The sequence below is a fragment of the Periplaneta americana genome, chromosome 4, assembly GCF_040183065.1.
Source record: "Periplaneta americana isolate PAMFEO1 chromosome 4, P.americana_PAMFEO1_priV1, whole genome shotgun sequence".
Lineage (NCBI taxonomy): Eukaryota > Metazoa > Arthropoda > Insecta > Blattodea > Blattidae > Periplaneta > Periplaneta americana.
In genome coordinates, this window is record NC_091120.1 from 203,662,252 (window position 1) to 203,681,878 (window position 19,627).

At 36.1% G+C, this 19,627-nt stretch overlaps 1 protein-coding gene across 3 annotated transcripts in view; it reads left to right on the forward strand.

Annotated features, from left to right (window-relative positions):
- The window catches only part of LOC138698653 (glutamate receptor ionotropic, kainate 2-like), a 58,275-nt gene that overhangs the window by 11,587 nt on the left and 27,061 nt on the right, over positions 1-19,627 (forward strand). For all 3 annotated transcript variants that reach the window (XM_069824790.1, XM_069824791.1, XM_069824789.1), the window contains exons 3-6: positions 1,399-1,551; positions 3,978-4,162; positions 6,336-6,635; positions 15,949-16,116. In XM_069824790.1, the coding sequence (XP_069680891.1) occupies positions 1,399-1,551; positions 3,978-4,162; positions 6,336-6,635; positions 15,949-16,116 (806 nt within the window). The remainder of the gene's footprint in view (positions 1-1,398; positions 1,552-3,977; positions 4,163-6,335; positions 6,636-15,948; positions 16,117-19,627) is intronic.

Below are 19,627 nucleotides of genomic sequence, written 5' to 3' on the forward strand. Positions count from 1 at the left end.
CAAGATGATAGAGTTGCGAAGAGAGTTTTTAAATTTATTCCGATGGAAAGAAGGAAGGTTGGTAGACCGAGATTGAGATGGGAAGACTGTGTGATGGATGACATCAAGACTTTGGGTGTTAGAAATTGAAGAAGTTTGGCATTGGATAGGGAGGAATGGCGAAAACTTCTGAAGAAGGCCAGGGCCCATGAAGGGCTGTCGTGCCATTGATGATGATGATGATGATGATGATGATGATGATGATGATGACAGAAAATTCTGATTGCAAACATTTATTAGAAAGACCTGGTTCAATTCCTGACTACCACGTAAATCTGCTGTGGTCATGTTCAGACTCCTTACAGGTCATGATGTCTGGTAAACATTTACATAGGACTGGCATCCTGTCTGCTCCAAACTGTGAAATGTGTTCTCAAGAAGAAGAAATGGATATGAACCATTTATCACACTGTGAGGCACTTCAAAAAAATAATTCTTCTTCTGCCTGACAAGTGTTAGGCCACAAGGCCTGTTACGTTCTCACATAAAATTTTCACGCCATCTCTTAGCAGGACGACCCACAGATCTTTGGCCATGTGGCACATAATTATAAATTGCCTTTGGGAGTCTACTATTATTCATTCTTTCCAAATGATGTTTCCAATTAGACTGATATTGAACAATGTAATCTAAAACTGGTTCAGTTTTTAGTTCCTTTAAAATTTCACAATTTCTTTTCAGATGCCATTTAGTATAGCCCGCTGTTCTTCGCATGAATCGCATTTCATAAGCCGTTATTCTGCTTTTATCTGCTTTCCTCAGTGTCCATGCTTCGCTGCCATAGCCGAGTATCGGTCGTGCCAATGTGTTGTAGAGACGTATGCGGGTGTGTTTCTGAACCAAGGATGGTTTCATCACACTATTTATAATGCCCATCGCTCTTGTGTATTTATTAATTTTCTGTGATATGTCCAATTCTTCAAAAATGGAAAGATTGTAACCTAAATATGGGAAACTATTACATCTTTCTAATATTTTATTATCGAGACAAATTTTACTTTGTATTGGGTATTTCCCACAGAATGCCATAATTTTTGTTTTATCTGTTGAAATTTCCATATTGTATGTGGCTGCTACTTGCTGAAAATTATAATATATTAACCTTTGGAGGTCGTCTTCTGAAAGTGCTAATAATACCAAATCATCTGCAAAGAGAATTGAATGCAATTTTAAGGTGTCTGTTAATTTGTATGTATCCATGGCGAGTTTGCTTCCACTCTTTAATTATTCGGTTTCAAAAAAATACAAGTTTTACATCTAAATACTGGGAAGCAAGAGAAAAAATAACTGGATTGTTAAATCAAAAGCGTTAGATACCGGTACTTACCTATAAAAGCAATCCAAATGCTGGTGTTGCAGGGGGTCTGTTCCTCAACACGGATGACAAGGAGGAGCGCGTGTTCCAGTACTCTGCGCACACCATCAATTCTGACAGCCAGATCCTGCGCAAGACCCTGCTGGCCATCCCAGAGCGAGTCAACCAGGACAACAGCCTGCAGGTGTCTCAGACAGGTGAGACAAGGGAATGAGACCACTAAAATGATACATCAAACATATAGGGCATAAAACTTTGGTGGACATTGTTATTCTCTTATTTATTTACTTATTGATTTATTTATTCACTTTAGAGCTACTTATTTATTTATTTAGTTAATTATCTGTTTACTTACAATAATCATTTATTTAATTCTTTATTTATTTACTCATTTATTTATTTATCTATTCATTTATTTATTTTACATATTCATTTGTTTATTTAAGTTTTCAAATGTTTATTTACTTTTTAATTAATTTATTTGCTTATTCATTTATTTATTGAATTATTTATTTATTAATTTGTGTATTGATTTAATTAATTAATTAATTCCATTCATTCATTCATTAATTCATTCATTTATTTGCTAAATTATTATTTATTTGCTTATTCATCTGTTTATTTATTTATTCAATTATTAGGATGCCGAGATTTTAAATTCAAGATTTGGACGGCTATGATTAGCCTATACTATTTCACTCATTTATTTATTATTTCTTTATTTAATCATTAATTAATTTATGTGATCATTTATTTACATATTCATTTATTTATTTAATTTTTTATTCATTTATTTACTTATTCAGTTATTTATTTATTTAGTCATATATTTATTTATTCATTTGTTTATTTATTTAATTTTTTATTTATTTATTCATTCATTCATTTATTTATTTGATAAATTATTATTTATTTGCTTATTCATCTGTTTATTTATTTATCCAGTTATTAGGATGCCGAGACTTTAAATTCAAGATTTGAGCGGCTATGATTAGCCTATACTACTTCACTCATTTATTTATTATTTGTTTATTTAATCATTAATTAATTTATGTGATCATTTATTTACATATTCATTTATTTATTTATTTAATTCTTTATTCGTTTATTTACTTATTCAGTTATTTATTTATTTACTTATATATTTATTTATTTAAATTTTTATGTATTTATTTACTTATTCAAGTATTTATTTAATTATTCGTTCATTTACTGAGTTATTTATTTTTTATTTTCTTATTTATTTATTTATTTACTTTCATATTTATTTATTTACTTGTTTACTAATTCATTTATTTCATTATATATATATATATATATATATATATATATATATATATATATATATATATATAAATATGTATTGGTTATTCATTGATTTGTTTAATGATGTATTTATATTTTTATTTATTTAATTATTTATTTTTATTTACTGTTTGATTCATTTAATTATTTATTTATTTACTTGTTCATTTATTTATTTATTTATATATATTTTACCTATTTATTTACTTTTTTATACTTATTTGTTTATAGAATTATTTATTTAATTATTTAGCTTACTCATTTACTTCTTACCTAGTTCATTCATTTATTTAGGTACTTTTCCTTTATTTATTTACAAAGTATATGATTATGTCTCGTGACGAGAATATTGTACGAAATGGAAATATACAAATTGGAAATTTATCTTTTGAAGAGGTAGAGAAGTTCAAATACCTGGGAGCAACAGTCACAAATATAAATGATACTCGGGAGGAAATTAAACACAGAATAAATATGGGAAATGCCTGTTATTATTCGGTTGAGAAGCTTTTATCATCCAGTCTGCTATCAAAAAATTTGAAAGTTAGAATTTGTAAAACAGTTATATTACCGGTTGTTCTGTATGGCTGTGAAACTTGGACTCTCACTTTGAGAGAGGTACATAGGTTAAGGGTGTTCGAGAATAAGGTGCTTAGGAAAATATTTGTGGCTAAGAGGGATGAAGTTACAGGAGAATGGAGAAAGTTACACAACACAGAACTGCACGCATTGTATTCTTCACCTGACATAATTAGGAACATTAAATCCAGACGTTTGAGATGGGCAGGGCATGTAGCACGTATGGGCGAATCCAGAAATCCATATAGAGTGTTGGTTGGAAGGCCGGCGGGAAAAAGACCTTTGGGGAGGCCGAGACGTAGATGGGAAGATAATATTAAAATGGATTTGAGGGAGGTGGGATATGATGGTAGGGACTGGATTAATCTTGCTCAGGATAGGGACCGATGGCGGGCTTATGTGAGGGCGGCAATGAACCTCCGGGTTCCTTAAAAGCCAGTAAGTAAGTAAGTAAGTAAGTAAGTAAGTAAGTAAGTAAGTAAGTAAGTAAGTAAGTAAGTAAGTAACTTTTCCTTTATTTACGTACTTATAATTAATCAATTAATTAATTGTATTTATTTATGTGCAAGATTCTCATACGTACTTAATGGCACATGATTTGAGTGCAAATGCTCTGTGACGGTCAGGGCCAGCCCCCACTGAGGGAACAGGCTTGTGGCTGCACCTCTTTCTCTGCTGTTTCATTATCACCACATCACGTTTTCACCACATCATCTAGTATGCTCTGTGTTGTTGACAGTGTGCAGTCTGCTGGAGAAGGGCGTCGCCGGGATCTTTGGGCCGCGCGTCAGCGCCACTTCGCCCCACGTGCAGTCCATCTGCGACACGATGGACATCCCCCACGTGGAAACCAGCTGGGGGACCAACCACCGCCGACAGGACTTCCTGGTCAACCTGTACCCGCACTCCTCCACCCTGGCCAAGGTGAGTCCTGCAGATTAGCCTGTTTTGATAATATAGACGTTTGTAATTAGGATTGGAACAAACATCCAACCGATCAAAGTAGAAAACAAAATTACTTCCAATTGTGCAAAGAAGAGTGTTGTGATACGATGATAAAAAATAAAATTTCATTATTTTCACGGAAATGCACATGTGCATGGTTGGTTGTCTGCTTCTTATTCTTCGTCACCAACATGATTACGACTTTCTCTGTCTCCCTTTTGATCAGCATCTTCTTTCCCTTCTAATCTACAGGGTATTCACGACTTTGTTTTTTAGGAATAATGCTGAATCCTACATTCATCGGTCACGAAATTCCATTATTTTATTTTCAATAATGAAAAATTAAAAATAAGTACGAAAATGGCTTGTATTTCATGTTTTATCATGTAGAAAGCATGGCTGCTCGGCTGTGAAAAATGAAAAAAACCTATGTTGGGCGTATGTAGTACTTAGCTTTGTACATACTAACACAATAAGAAGAAATGTGTAAAATATTATATTTACCACATTTTTAGCAAGCGTATGCAATGAAGACTAAGGAATAATGCATTTTGATGATTTGGCAGCCAAGCAATTTGTCGTAGGCCTAAAGTTTTTATATTCACTTGACACTTTTCTCCATGTAATCTGTAAACTGGCCTTATTAATATTGGGGAAGCCTGCAGGAGAATTAGTATTTTATTACTAATTTTTTCAAACTGATTTCCATATTTAAATATCTACTTCTTTCATGATTTACGCATTGAAATAACGACTTTTTTCACGGATTACGTATTGAAATAACGACTTTTTTCACGAATTACATATTTAAATAACGACTTTTTCACGAATTATGTACTTTAATAACGACTTCTTTCACGAATTACGTATTTAAATAACGACTTTTTCACGAATTATGTACTTTAATAACGACTTCTTTCACGAATTACGTATTTAAATAACGACATTTTCACGAATTATGTACTTTAATAACGACTTCTTTCACGAATTACGTATTTAAATAACGACTTTTTCACGAATTATGTACTTTAATAACGACTTCTTTCACGAATTACGTATTTAAATAACGACTTTTTCACGAATTATGTACTTTAATAACGACTTCTTTCACGAATTACGTATTTAAATAACGACTTTTTCACGAATTATGTACTTTAATAACGACTTATTTGACGAATTACGTATTTAAATAACGACTTTTTCACGAATTACGTATTTAAATAACGACTTTTTCACGAATTACGTATTTAAATAACCACTTTTTTCACGAATTACATATTTAAATAACGACTTTTTTCACGAATTACGTATTTAAATAACCACTTTTTTCACGAATTACGTATTTAAATAACCACTTTTTTCACGAATTACGTATTTAAATAACCACTTTTTTCACGAATTACGTATTTAAATAACGACTTTTTTCACGAATTACGTATTTAAATAACCACTTTTTCACGAATTAGCCTACGTATTTAAATAACGACATTTTCACGAATTTCGTATTTAAATGACGATTTTTTCACGAATTACGTATTTAAATAACCACTTTTTTCACGAATTACATATTTAAATAACCACATTTTTCACGAATTACGCATTTAAATAACGACTTTTTTCACGAATTACGTATTTGAATAACCACTTTTTTCACGAATTACATATTTAAATAACCACTTTTTCACGAATTAGCCTACGTATTTAAATAACGACATTTTCAGGAATTTCGTATTTAAATGACGACATTTTCACGAATTACGTATTTAAATAACGACTTTTTCTCAGAATTACCGTAGTTTTATTTGTCTACTTTGATGTATTTTATTCACTGTTTTACGGTGTCCCTATTCATGAGTCATATGACGAGAGAGGCATAGGTACCAAAATACCACGCCTCGCTAGATTTGTGGTTACACAACGTGGAGTTGGGACTTTGTTTCTCCATGTGAGTGCACTGAGCGGTCTTGACTTTCGCGCTGTTGCTTGTCAGGAGTAGAAAACTATGTGTACAACCATAAGAACCGCACTGTATATTACGCTTCCCTCCTTTCTTCTTCACATCACCACCTAACCTTTTCATTTCTTTTCTTCATTCTTTCATCACGTTTTCTTCAATTCACCTCCATCACAATGACGCTGTCTGTGTCTGCAGCTGTACGTGGAGATGGTGAGCGCGTGGGGCTGGAAGTCCTTCACGCTGCTGTACGAGGACGCAGCCAGCCTGGTGCGCCTCAGCAGCCTGCTGCAGATGTTCGACAGCAGCGGCCAGGCCTTCACGATGCGCCAGCTGGACCCGCACGGCAACCACCGCGACGTGCTGCGCGCCATGCGCCAGTCCGGGGAGCGCAACATCGTGCTGGACTGCTCCGTGGAGGGGCTGCCCGAGGTGCTGAAGCAGGCCCAGCAGATCGGCCTCATGACCAGCGACCAGAGCTACATCATCACCTGCCTGGTCAGTAGCCTACCTGTCGTCTTATATATTATTTTAATGTACCGAAGTGCATATGATATTTCCGTGCAGATATTCTGCGTCATCATACGATGAAAGAGTAATGAAACGGAGAAAAATTCCCTCACTAGAGGGAACCCAAGAGTTGGAACTTAAACTGAGACGATTCTGTCCAGCGCCGGGGTGGGTATCCGGTGTGGCTTAGTGGCTAAAGCATCAGCACGTAGAGCTGAAAACCCAGGTTCAAATCCCGGCGCCGGAGGGAATTTTTCTCCGTTCCATTACTTTTTCATCGTATCTGTCGTCTTGTTCTACTTATTCCTTTCTTCTGCTGCTTCATCCCTTACCCTCTTCCTCTCGTCATCCTTTTATCTCTCTCTTTGACCTTCCTCATTATTATCTTGATATACAGGATCTTTCATAAGTAACTGATCACTCAGAAAATTGACTAATTTTTACGGTTTTCAGCTGTGTTGTACATCTTTGCTATTAAGAACCTTTCCCACTACCGTACATTCGATTTGGTTATGCATTTTCCCACCAATAGTAGTAGCAGTCTCTATTTTGAAGGCTCTTGGATAATAATACGAGGCGCATCCAGAAAGTAAGTTTCCCGATTTTTTCCTCATGAAAGTAAACGTAATTAGCCGTATCAATTGCGCATGTGTAACAGATCTATGACGTATCAATCATATGCCAGCCGGACAGGTCCCGCCTGGTGCCAGTAGCGTGGCAGCAGTGGTCCGAAATGGAAGCTCTTATTCCTTCTCCCGCCGCCTGCGAGGTTCGGTCGGCGATAAAGTTCTTTAATGCACAAAGCATTGCGCCAATTGAAATTCATCGGCAGCTCTGTCAGATCTATGGGCCGAAAACACACACACACTCTCTCTCTCTCTCCCCCTCTTCCCCTCTCCCTCTCTCCCCCTCTCCCCTCTCCCCCTCTCTCCCTCTCTCTCTCTCCTGTGAGCGTTTTGGCAACGACGAAGAGCTGAAGACGTCTGTCACACGCTGGTTCCATTCACAGGCGGCAGAGTTCTACGACAGAGGGATACAAAAGTTGATCCCACGATACGACAAGTGTCTCAATTCTGATGGTATCTATGTTGAAAAATAGCTGAAACATTGCTGTACCTGTTGCCAATAAATGTTTTCCTGAAAGTGTGTGTTCTTTTTTTTTTAAAAAATAGGGAAACTTACTTTCTGGATGCGCCTCGTAATAATAATAATAATAATAATAATAATAATAATAATAATAATAATAATAATGTTTATTTGTCAGAAACCAGTGTACAAGGCCTGGATATGACATCGTCAGGTTCGATAATATAAAAACGCACACATACACTCACACATGCACAAACAAGCTTAGCACAAATAAATATAGAGAAATAAACGAATAATTATAAGCAAATAAACATACATAATCCATTTTGAATCTTGCGTACACTACTTTTAACACTTGAATATAATTAATTGATTAACTAGCGGACTTACTCATGTTAATTATGTAAGTCTGTGCGGCTTACAGCTGTTTCAGTGCTTCACGCACCATCTTCAGAGCCTACTAGATCACGGCGTCATCTCGAACTTCTCTGCCTGTTATGTGGGTGTGTTTGATTGTTGAAAGGTGTTGAAGAGTGGAGTCAAATGGTCATACCCATGAGCCAACAACAATACAATGAAGAAGTGAACACAATCAAATACATAGCACAAGAAAACGGATACAATCCAAACATATTAGACACCATCATAAGAAAGACAAAACAAAAACTTAACAAACACATAAACACGCAAAAAACAACACAAACACAAGAACACAAGAAATACATTACACTAACGTATGAAAGCAAAAGCACACATAAGATCACATCTTCATTCAGAAAGCAGAAATACAACATAGCATACAGAACAGAAAAGACACTACAAAGACATCTCAACACACCAAAAATACAAACAAATAAATGCGACCACACAGGTGTATACAAACTCACATGTAATAGTTGCGACAAGTTCTACATAGGACAGACAGGCAGATCATTCCAAACTCGATACAAAGAACACATTAAAGCAATAACCAAGGACACAATACATTTACATATGCCGATCACATAACCAATGCTAACCATACATACAATAACATAAATACAGACATGGAAATCCTACACATAAACCCAAGAACCAAAAACTCAACACACTAGAACAATACGAAATATACAAACACACTAAAACACACCCCGATCAAATCCTCAACACACAGATCAATTTCAGAACACACACACTATTTGACTCCACTCTTCAACACCTTTCAGCAATCAAATACACCCACATAACAGGCAGAGAAGTTCGAGATGACGCCGTGATCTAGTAGGCTCTGAAGATGGTGCGTGAAGCACTGAAACAGCTGTAAGCCGCACAAATCTTACATAATTAACATGCCATTAAAAAAGCAGGTATTTGAGCTGACACTCAATCTGCACCTTGTGTAATCTAATTTATCTTTATTTCTAGTGTTGAAGGAATGTATATCTGATCTAGTCTGGTAAAAATCTATGTTGGATCTAAGGAATATCAAGGTTCTGTAAATGAATAGATTGTAAACTGACATTACCTTTAACTCTGGAAATAGTGATTCCTTGGTATCTTTATTGAATATTACCCTCAGTGCTCTTTTTTTTGTAGTAATAAGATGCTATTGACTCCTGTTGCACTTCCCCATATATGAATTCCATAGTTAATGTGAGATGCAAACAGTGCAAAATATACCTGTCTGGGAGTTTCTGTTAAAACCAACGGCCTTAACTTCCTAACAACAAAAATTACCCTCGACAATTTAGTACATATACTTTCTATGTGTATGTGCCATCTTAATTTTGGATCCAAATAAAAACCTAACAGTTTAACGTAAGATATTTCATTATTTAGTGTGTTGGGGAGGCCTAAGATTAGTTTCTGGGTTTTTTCTTCATTAAGCATTAATTTGTTTGAGTGAAACCATTGGCCTTCATTCACCCTCTCGCTTCCCATTATACTTTTGGTGTTGAGTCCAGGTGGGGTGATCTCAAATTTGGGCATTTATGAAGATGATCCTTATCTATGACTGAGTCTTACACAAAAAAAAAAAAAAATTTGGCGATTTAAAAATTAAGATTCTGTATAAATGTGCTACCAAGCAGTAATGACCAGTTATTAACCAAAACATAGCTACAGAATCAGATCCACGTGATTCTGGTGTTACAGATTTATTTAGGAGAACTGACCATGATTTATTTAACATCATGATAGTAATGTTATTATTTGGTGCATATAACATTTACGTTCGTTATTTACATAGATCAAAGATGGATGACATAATTTTGTTTCAACATTACGTCGTAAATGGACTCTGTTGTTGAATCACTCATGTCGTTATGGCTGTTGTGTATATTTCTGGAAGTAACGTGAGAACAGAATGTTGTTGTTGTTTTCTAATGCCAGGCGTTTGACAATAAAGTCATTTGACCTCTTGCACTCCAATATTTTTCAAAGATATTATCATGGCCAGCCACTGAAGCACAGATTTTGAGGTGTTCCGAATCCATTTCTTGGTTTGAGTTGCACAATGGGCAGTTAGGGGACTGATATATTCCAATTCTATGCAGGTGTTTGGCCAAACACTCATGGCCTGTTGCCAATCTAAATGCAGCTACAGACGATTTTCGTGGTAAATCGGGAATTAACTGTGGATTATGATGCAGAGAGTTCCATTTTTTCCCTTGGGATTGAGTTATCAAATTTTGTTTGTTGAAGTCTAAGTATGTAGATTTAATAAATCTTTTCACAGAGTAATACGTAGATTTAGTAACAGGTCTGTAAGTAGCATTGCTGCCCTTCTTTGCTAAAGCATCCGCATTCTCGTTTCCCAGGATTCCACAATGGGATGGTATCCAGTGGCGGCTCGTGCCTTTCTTGGATGGGTGTTCACAAAAAAAATGAATAATGAACACACTGATGTATTCTCGTACAGCTCAGTCACACGTCAGAGATCGATTAGTTCTAATATGCATGTGCCAAATCTACGCATATGAACCAAAATTAAAAACCATTATAGAAGAGTAGACTAAATTAATTCACAGGACTCACCTTGACTGCTGTTGTAGATAGTGTTGAAAATGTAGATTTATTTGTAGAGAAACTCCATGCGCCTATTTTGAGAGATGCAAACTTATCAATAACTTTATTAATAAGTCTCTAATGTTGTTAGCAAGTTTTTTTTTTCCACTGCCAGCATAGCCAATGTAGGTCCTACTTAATCGGTCTTCTGTCATGGTGTTACGGAGGAAAGTTTTAATCCTCTTTTAATTTAACACACAATTTCACACACGTCCGCTCAAGTGTTACTGTTTCAACTTTCAATACGCACCAATGCAGCTTGTATTTTCCTTACTTTGCTGAATAAAAGACAACAGAATCAACCCCCGCGCGTAACGGTATTTTGAAAAGAAAGCGTAAAGAGAGAAAACGAGGAAAGGGGGAGAAAAGAACAGGATGCCAGACCAAAGAGAGATGGAGCATCACTCTTTCTCTCTCATTAGCACGTTCAGACCTGTGCGAGCCAGAGCTACTGTAACCATTGTAACAAACCAGAGAATATTCTCGCCTCAGGCTATTTCACCCTGCTACAGAGAAATTGTGCGAGCTGTTGTCAACCTGTCCAGTAGAGATTTAAAGACACACGACACACGAACGGGACATTCTCTCGAGACGAAAAATGTAGGAACGTCATTGCACATTGGAAAGTAACAGATGTAATAATATTAATACAGTAATATGTATGATTATTGTTAGTTTTTAAGGTGTTCACGTGCTCCTGTGCTCATATAGAGGAACCGCCGCTGATGGTATCCATTGGAATACAGTTATTTTATTGAGTGATAGTGAGAACAGAATGTTTGTGTATTCATCTGAAGTTGCCCGAATGAGAGGAAGTACTATTCCATTTTATGAGGATCATTTCATAAATAATGCACAGGTTGGCAGTGGATGACGCAACACCAATTTAGTTGCAATTGAAGGATTCAAGGATTGAGAAAAAAGCGCATGTGTTTAGGAGACGAGAGCTAGAAATGGAGCCTACACGTGTCTCAGGTACTGTGACGATGAAGATCAAAGAGCGAATCGTTATGTGGCAAAACCTCACAGAAATCCACAGCGCAGCGGAGTTTGTGGTGAGCTTACAGTGGACCGTAGTACAGTTACTCGTTGGGCTACTTGTTTTTGTGTCAGCTTACACAATGATGCAAGACCAGGAAGGCCGAAATCATCAACACATGAACGAAATGTGAAGCTTGTGGTGGATGCTCTTCAAGAAGATCGTCGAGCAATGTTGAATGAACTTTCAGAAGCTTAAGGGATTTCACCAAATTCAGTAAGTTATTCCGCATTTTGACAAAGAGTCTGAAGAAGATAAAAATTTCTCTGTGATGGGTCCCCCACTGCTTGACTGCTAAACAGAATATATTATTATGACGTACCGAAGTACATATGATATTTCCGTCAGAAATTCTGCGTCATCATATGATGAAGAATGAGTGGAACAGAGAAAAATTCTCTCTGGCACCGGAATATATGATGGCGCAGAATTTCTGCACGAAAATATCATATGTACTTCGGTACGTCATAATAATACAGAGCGTTCGCCTATGAGTGAGGCCAGGAAAGCGGCATGTACTGATATGCCGCTTTGTGTGCGCAGTTGTTGAGACACGCTCGACAATCAAGGTGGACAAGTTATCAGTTGTGAGCCAGATGTTGCAGTATTTAACACGTACAGTGCAGTTTCTTGACACAGTTGCTTAAATATTCAGCGTGTGTGTAAAATTTGTTAGCTATGCAAAACGCAAAATTCACGCTTGAACAAAGAATTTTATGTATGATGCATATGTGAAAACAGAGTCATGTAGAGAGGTGCGTAAGCAATTTGAAGTGAAATATCCGGGTGCTCCAATTCAGGGTAGAGAAACTGTTAGACGTCTTGTTAACAAATTAACGACAACAGGGTCGATAAATGCTACAATTCCTAAGCGAAAACGAAGAGTATTGACGGGAGAAAAAATTGATGAAATCAGTGCATCATTTACACGCTCTCCTAATAAATCTCTAAGACGTGTTTCACAGGAAGTTAGTGTTTCAAAAACATCAGTCTTTACTGCTGCTAAACTTTTAAAATTAAAACCCTACAGAGTATAGTATAGAAAGCGGAAGCTTACGGATAGATGATTCCCGCAAGTGACACCGCACGCAGGCCGTTTTCCTGGCCCCACCCGTAGGCGAACGCTCTGTATATGATATGCGAAAAATAATCACTTTGTGATTTAAGACGGTGCTTATTCCATCGGATCCCGGCCACTTAGTCACTCATAACGAGTGCACCTCTGCACATGTGTGGACATTGTGCCACTGGCATACATCTATGACGCAGTGCATGAGGGTAGGCCACTAGAGGGAACCCAAGAGGTGGAACTTAAACTGAGAGGATTCAATCTCATATCGGGATGGGAATCCGGTGTGGCTTAGTGGATAGGGCGTCAGCACGTAGAGCTGAAAACCTGGGTTCAAATCCCGGTGCCAGAGAGAATTTTTCTCTGTTCCACTCATCCATCATATGCTGAACAGAAGCAGAAACGCCTGGACATTGCAAACTTGTTGACAGGACCATCACGAAAACAAGTAGCCCAATGAGAAACTGTATTAAAGTCCGTTGTAAGTTCACCACAAACTACACTCAAAGAACTGGCTGCAAAAGGGTATCTCTCAGATACAGAGGGGAGAGCCATTAATCCTTCCCATTGAAGGCTTTAAGGAACCAACCTGGACAAATACCCAATGTCCATCCCTGCCTTCCCATGGTGCAGCTGTTAGTAAGCATAATTTTACAAGCTGAACTAAAGGGAGGGGCTACTCATCAATTAGCACTGGTCAGCTTGATGAGTTAATGACTGAATTTGGTATAATTTTCCTCTATTCAATACCTAATTCCCTCTTTACCCTTTCCTATCCAGTCCCCTGACTGAACTCTTACTTTCTTCAACCCCGACGGCATTAGAGCATTCGAGGCCTAGGGGTTCATTTCCCTTTCCTTCCTCCTCTTTCTACTTTTCTGTTCCTAGTGCTGACCTGCTATGGCACTAAAATCGTCCTCCAGTAGCTTAAGGAGGGAAAGCTGGTGATCAACAAGATCTCCCAGCTAGGTCCAATGAACCCGTCGACCAACAGCAGGTGTGGTCCTCCAGACATTCTGGGGGTTGTGTGTGGATGAAGTAGCCACCAAAACGTTAAAATATGGTGTTCACTTAAATCGGCTACAACTTGCCATTTAACTCCAATATGAAATGAGTACCATTAAGGTAAAATTATCCGGAGGTAAAATAGTCCCCCAATCGGATCTCCGGGCAGGGACTACTTTAATGGTACAGAATCAACTAAGCATCTTACAATGGAATGCTGGCGGTATAACAAAATCTGTGCTTCAGTGGCTGGTCATGATAACATTTTTGAAAAATATTGGAGTGCAAGAGGTCAAATGACTTTATTGTCAAACGCCTGGCATTAGAAAACAACAACAACACTCAAAGAACTGTGGAAGTGTGGATTTCTGTGAGATGGGGGTTTGACATGTAAAGATCTGGTCTTTGGTCTTCAATTGTCACAATACCCAAGACACGTGTAGGCTCCATTTCTAGCTCTCGTTGCGTAAACATGGAGAATGCTATGCACGAAACGAACACACGTGCTACTTCCTCAATCCTTCAACTGCAACTGACGTAATCTTTATTGGTGTTGCGTCATCCACTTCACAGTTCTGCCAACCTGTGCATTATTTCTGAAATGACCCTCATAATAAAGTACTGGTAAAACACAATTTGTATGAGTAATTGAATCAATCTTGTTTAGTTACCTAAGTTAATGACGGAATACTACTAAAATAATAATATTATCAGTGTGTAGTGCCATTCTGATATGTGAAGCATAGCTCACTCTAGTCTTGTAAATCCTTACAGAGGAGTGTTTTTGTTTTCCGTAACGTCACTTTTTATTTTTTTATTTATTTTTTATTTATTTTTATTGCTAGAAAGTTTGAAATGAATACAAGTTGATAAATACAATGAAAGATAAACTAGCCCACTCCTGAATGAGTAAGACTCGTGCTCAGGAGGGGATTCCAATACAGACAAAAATAATATTAAAATTGAGAGTGAATACAGATTAAATAGTGTTTAATATGTTTAAACCCAAACTATAAATCCAATACAAAATTTTTTAATTTTTTTTTACTAATTTGGAGAGAATTCGTGGTTGAAATATTATTGGAATAAAATTTGTTTAATAATCTGGGACCTTGACTCATGCTATGATAAAAAGCTGCATTGGTTTTACATTTAGGTTCAGATAAATGCATAGAATTCATATTTTTAGTTCTATATTTATGAATATACCTTTCAAAGTTGTTAAAATGGCTATGAAAATATTTTAATAAAATAAAATAATACATTTGTTTAATGTTGAAAACTTTGAAATGTTTAAACGACAATTCAGTTGGGTAATCTTTCTGCTTTTTTAAACAAATTTTTAATACTTTTTTCTGTAGTAAAATTAACGGATAAAGATTGGATTTATAAGTTCCACCCCAACCTATAATACCATACATAAATATAGATTGAAATGTCCACACCTGTGGAGGAACGGTTAGCGCGTCTAGCCGCGAAACCAGGTGGCCCAGGTTCGATTCCCGGTCGGGACAAGTTACCTGGTTGAGGTTTTTTCTGGGGTTTTCCCTCAACCCAATATGAGCAGATGCTGGGTAACTTTCGGTGTTGGACCCCGGACTCATTTCACTGGCATTATCACCTTCACCTCATTCAGACGCTAAATAACCTTAGATGTTGATAAAGCATCGTAAAATAACCTAAAATAAAAAACAATGGATTGAAATAATGCTAAATAAATTACACGTAAACAGTTAAATGACAAAATATTTCTTAGAATAACAAAGTAACATAATGTTTTACGTAATTTATTACAAGTATAATGAATATGATTATTCCATTTTAAATGATTATCAATAATTATACCTAAGTATTTAACCTCATTAACTTCATTAATAACTGAACAATTGCAATTTATACCTACCTAAAGTGTTCTCCAAGCTCGTAGAAACACTTCTTGCTATGAATATTCCTTTCTTTATTTCTATTTTAAGTAAAAAAAAATTCCTGCAAAATGTCGTTAATAAATTTGTGTATTTCTTGATGTCAGCTGACTTTGTTTTGCATGTTGCGAGGACCTGCACACCATCGACCTGGAGCCGTACCAGCACGGCGGCACCAACATCACAGGGCTGCGCATGGTGGACCCGGACAGCGAGATCGTGCAGATGGCCGTCAAGCACTGGGGGGACCTCGAGTCCAGGCGGGGCCGCAGCCTTGGCATCACGCCCCATGACATCACAGTACGTAGACTAAAGTCACCATCATAAATAATTTTTTTAAATTGCTTCATTTTACGACACTTTATCAACTGTAATGTTATCTAAAGGTTTTGATGAAATGAAAGTGACATTCAATCTTCTTAATCAGCTGATAACATAAAGTCCACTGTAGTCTATTCAGTTGTTTTTCACGAGAAATGAGGGGTATTTTGATCGGTGTTCATTATAGATGTCTGTTGCTAGTAGCCAGAGGTGGGGTGTAGTCAATATATACTGCAGGGCTGTGTCTTCTGCAACTGGTACTGATGATTTTAATTTACTTCTTTTGTGGTTTATGGATGGACAGTATAGAAGAATGTGTTCCAGATCTTCATCATGATTATTACACCACAGAGAAATAGGATTATCAGAAATGTGAAATCGGTGTAGGTACAATTGAGTGACAATGTGACCTGTTCTGGCTCTTGTTAAAAATGTTTGAACATGTCTGGGCAAGTTTTTGTACATTTCCAGGTCATTTGGTTTCTTTTGTACAGACTGTACAATTTTTCCTTTGTCAGAAGAGAGCCAATTGTTGATCCATAGGTTTGTAAAATGAGACTTTACTGAAGCAAAAGCACTGGATAGAGATATCACTTGAAGAGGTCTTGGTTGCAAGTATGTTGCCTGTTTTGCAATATTACCGACTTTCTCGTTTCCAGGTATACCACAATGACTAGGTATCCATTGAAATGTTATTTCCCTTTGGAGTTCTTTTAGTTTACTTAGTTGTTTCTGAATTGGAATAATTCTATGTGCATATAGGTTTGGTACATATTTAATTATATTAAATATAGCCCCCTTGCAGCTATTGATGCAGCTCTTCAGTATGTTACTCAAATTTCTGAAAAATCTATTTGTATACTTACCGAAATGAAAGTGACAAATCCAGAAAAATGAGTCTAGGGTCCTGCACCGAAAGTTACCCAACATTTGCTCTTAATAGATTGAGGGAAAACACCGGAGAAAACCTCAGCCAGGGAACTTGTACCAACCAGGATTTGAACCTGGACCTGCTAGTTTCACAGTCAGGCATGCTGACCATTATTCCACAGCAGCGGACCCCAGCATAAAGAAAACAAGCACTTTCTTTACATTGGAACTTCGTGCAGAATTACATTGTTAAATGGATTGTAGGTACGACCACTTAGCTTAAAGTAATTTACATAAAAATAACTAAACTATACAAAAAATTGCACCTCCGTCATCATTCAGTGGTTTTGAAAAGTGAATTAAAAAAAAACATTTTCAGACATGAGCTTTTTCGTAAAACAGCTGGCACAGTTTAACAAATAAAAAAAGAAATATCATCAGAATAAAATTAAGGTTACAGACGTTAGAAGGTGGTGACAATATTATGTAAGATATCAAACTGTACAATCACAGATTCTATAATGTGTGACAGAAAAGATACAGGGCGATCCAGAAGAAGATGGACAGAGAGTTGATCTAAAAGAGATAGTGATGTAACTGTTATTTATTAGCCTATTATTATTTTTATTATATGTATTATTATTATTATTATTATTATTATTATTATAAAAGGTAAATGTATCCCCGTCACATGCCATGAAGGCACTTGGCATGGAGGTAGAGCCCCATGCTTTCCATGACCTCGGCACTAGAATGAGGTGGTGTAGTTGGCACCACGCTCTGACCACCTTTTACCTCCGGGAAAGACCCGATACTCAATTTTATAGAAGGCTGAGTGAACCTGGGGGCCATTCTGGAAGTTTATTATTATTATTATTATTATTATTATTATTATTATTATTATTATTATTATTATTGCACGCATTGTATTCTTCACCTGACATAATTAGGAACATTAAATCCAGATGTTTGAGATGAGCAGGGCATGTAGCACGTATGGGCGAATCCAGAAATGCATATAGAGTGTTAGTTGGGAGGCCGGAGGGAAAAAGGCCTTTGGGGAGGCCGAGATGTACAGCTGTCAAAAAAAAAAGTGGCCGCACTCGTGAACAGCGAATATTTTCAAAGTCCACTTCGGGTCGCGGCGATGTTACACGATGCATGTGCTTGTACAAGCAGTTCCGGAACTATGAAAGTGTTCCATATCTGCTCCTCGCAGACCAGCGGTAGAGTGCTTGTTTAATGATTCAAAGGTTCTGGGTTCGCGCCTTGTTCAAGTTTTCATTTTATTTTTTAATCGTTCTTTAGCGATGTAAATGATATTCAAATTATCATTTATATCCAGTTATCGTTCTTGATGGATATCACGTTATTTATATTTTGTTATCGTTCTTTAGAGATATGAATAAAATTCAAGTCATCATTTGTATTCTGTTATCGTTGTATAACGATATGAATAATAATTATTACTATTGTAGCTACAGTATCTCCAATGGGGGTTAGCCCTATTTTACATATGTATGTTAGGGCTATAGTTTTATACACAAAAAAGATAAGCATAAAGAGAAATGGAAAAGAAAATTAAATTAGCTTACGCGATGTAAACAAAACATAAACAATCCGTAAATTAGGCATTGCGATTGCAAAACAAATATCAGTTATCAATTTGAAATATAGAAAAACATTAACAACACATACGTAACACTTCTATAACACAAATATGCAGCTTTCCGTGCCATACATCATAAATTAATACACAATAGTCACACAAACACAATAAAACTATAATTACGACATTGCGACGACATCAAGCATCCCATAACTGACTCACATACATAACAAATCAAGCATCCGTTGCAACACATACACTTCAACATAGTAACCACACTTTTAAAAGTTACAAATTTGGCTCCAAGAAGAATAAATAGGACACTGTTACTAATTACTATTCTTCTACAATTTCTTAAATACATCTGTAATAAATCTGTGAAATAATATTCACGTTTTTTATATTGTTATCGTTCTTTAGCGATATAAATAATATTCAAGTTATCATTTATATTGTTTTCCTTCATTAGCATTATAAAATAATATTCAAGTTATTTATATTGTTATCGTTCTTTCGCAATATAAATAGTCTGTATTTTATGTAGGTAATTATTATAACACAAATAAACATCTTTCTTTGTAAAATAGGTTATTATGTTTAGATAATTAAATACGCATTATATAATATCTTATATTAATTAAACAAACCGATATTTATCATTTATATTGTGTTATCGTTCTTTAGTGATACTGTATAAATAATATTCAAGTTATAATTTTTATTCAGTTATCGTTCTTTAGCGATATAAATAACATAAATTTAATATTAGGTTTGGAACAGTACAGTTGGATAATACTGGTATTAGTTTTTCTTTTTGTATTATTACATTATACTATCTTGAACCACAATAAAATGAAAAGGAGTAACGAGGAATTGAACCTGAGACGTTGACATCTAAATTCCGACTTTCGTCCGCTGAGCTACGAGGGCAAAAGTGTGGAAACATTTTCGGAAAAATTGGCCCAAGCACACTCTAAGATTTTCTGATGATTCGCAGAAGCTAGTCCAGGA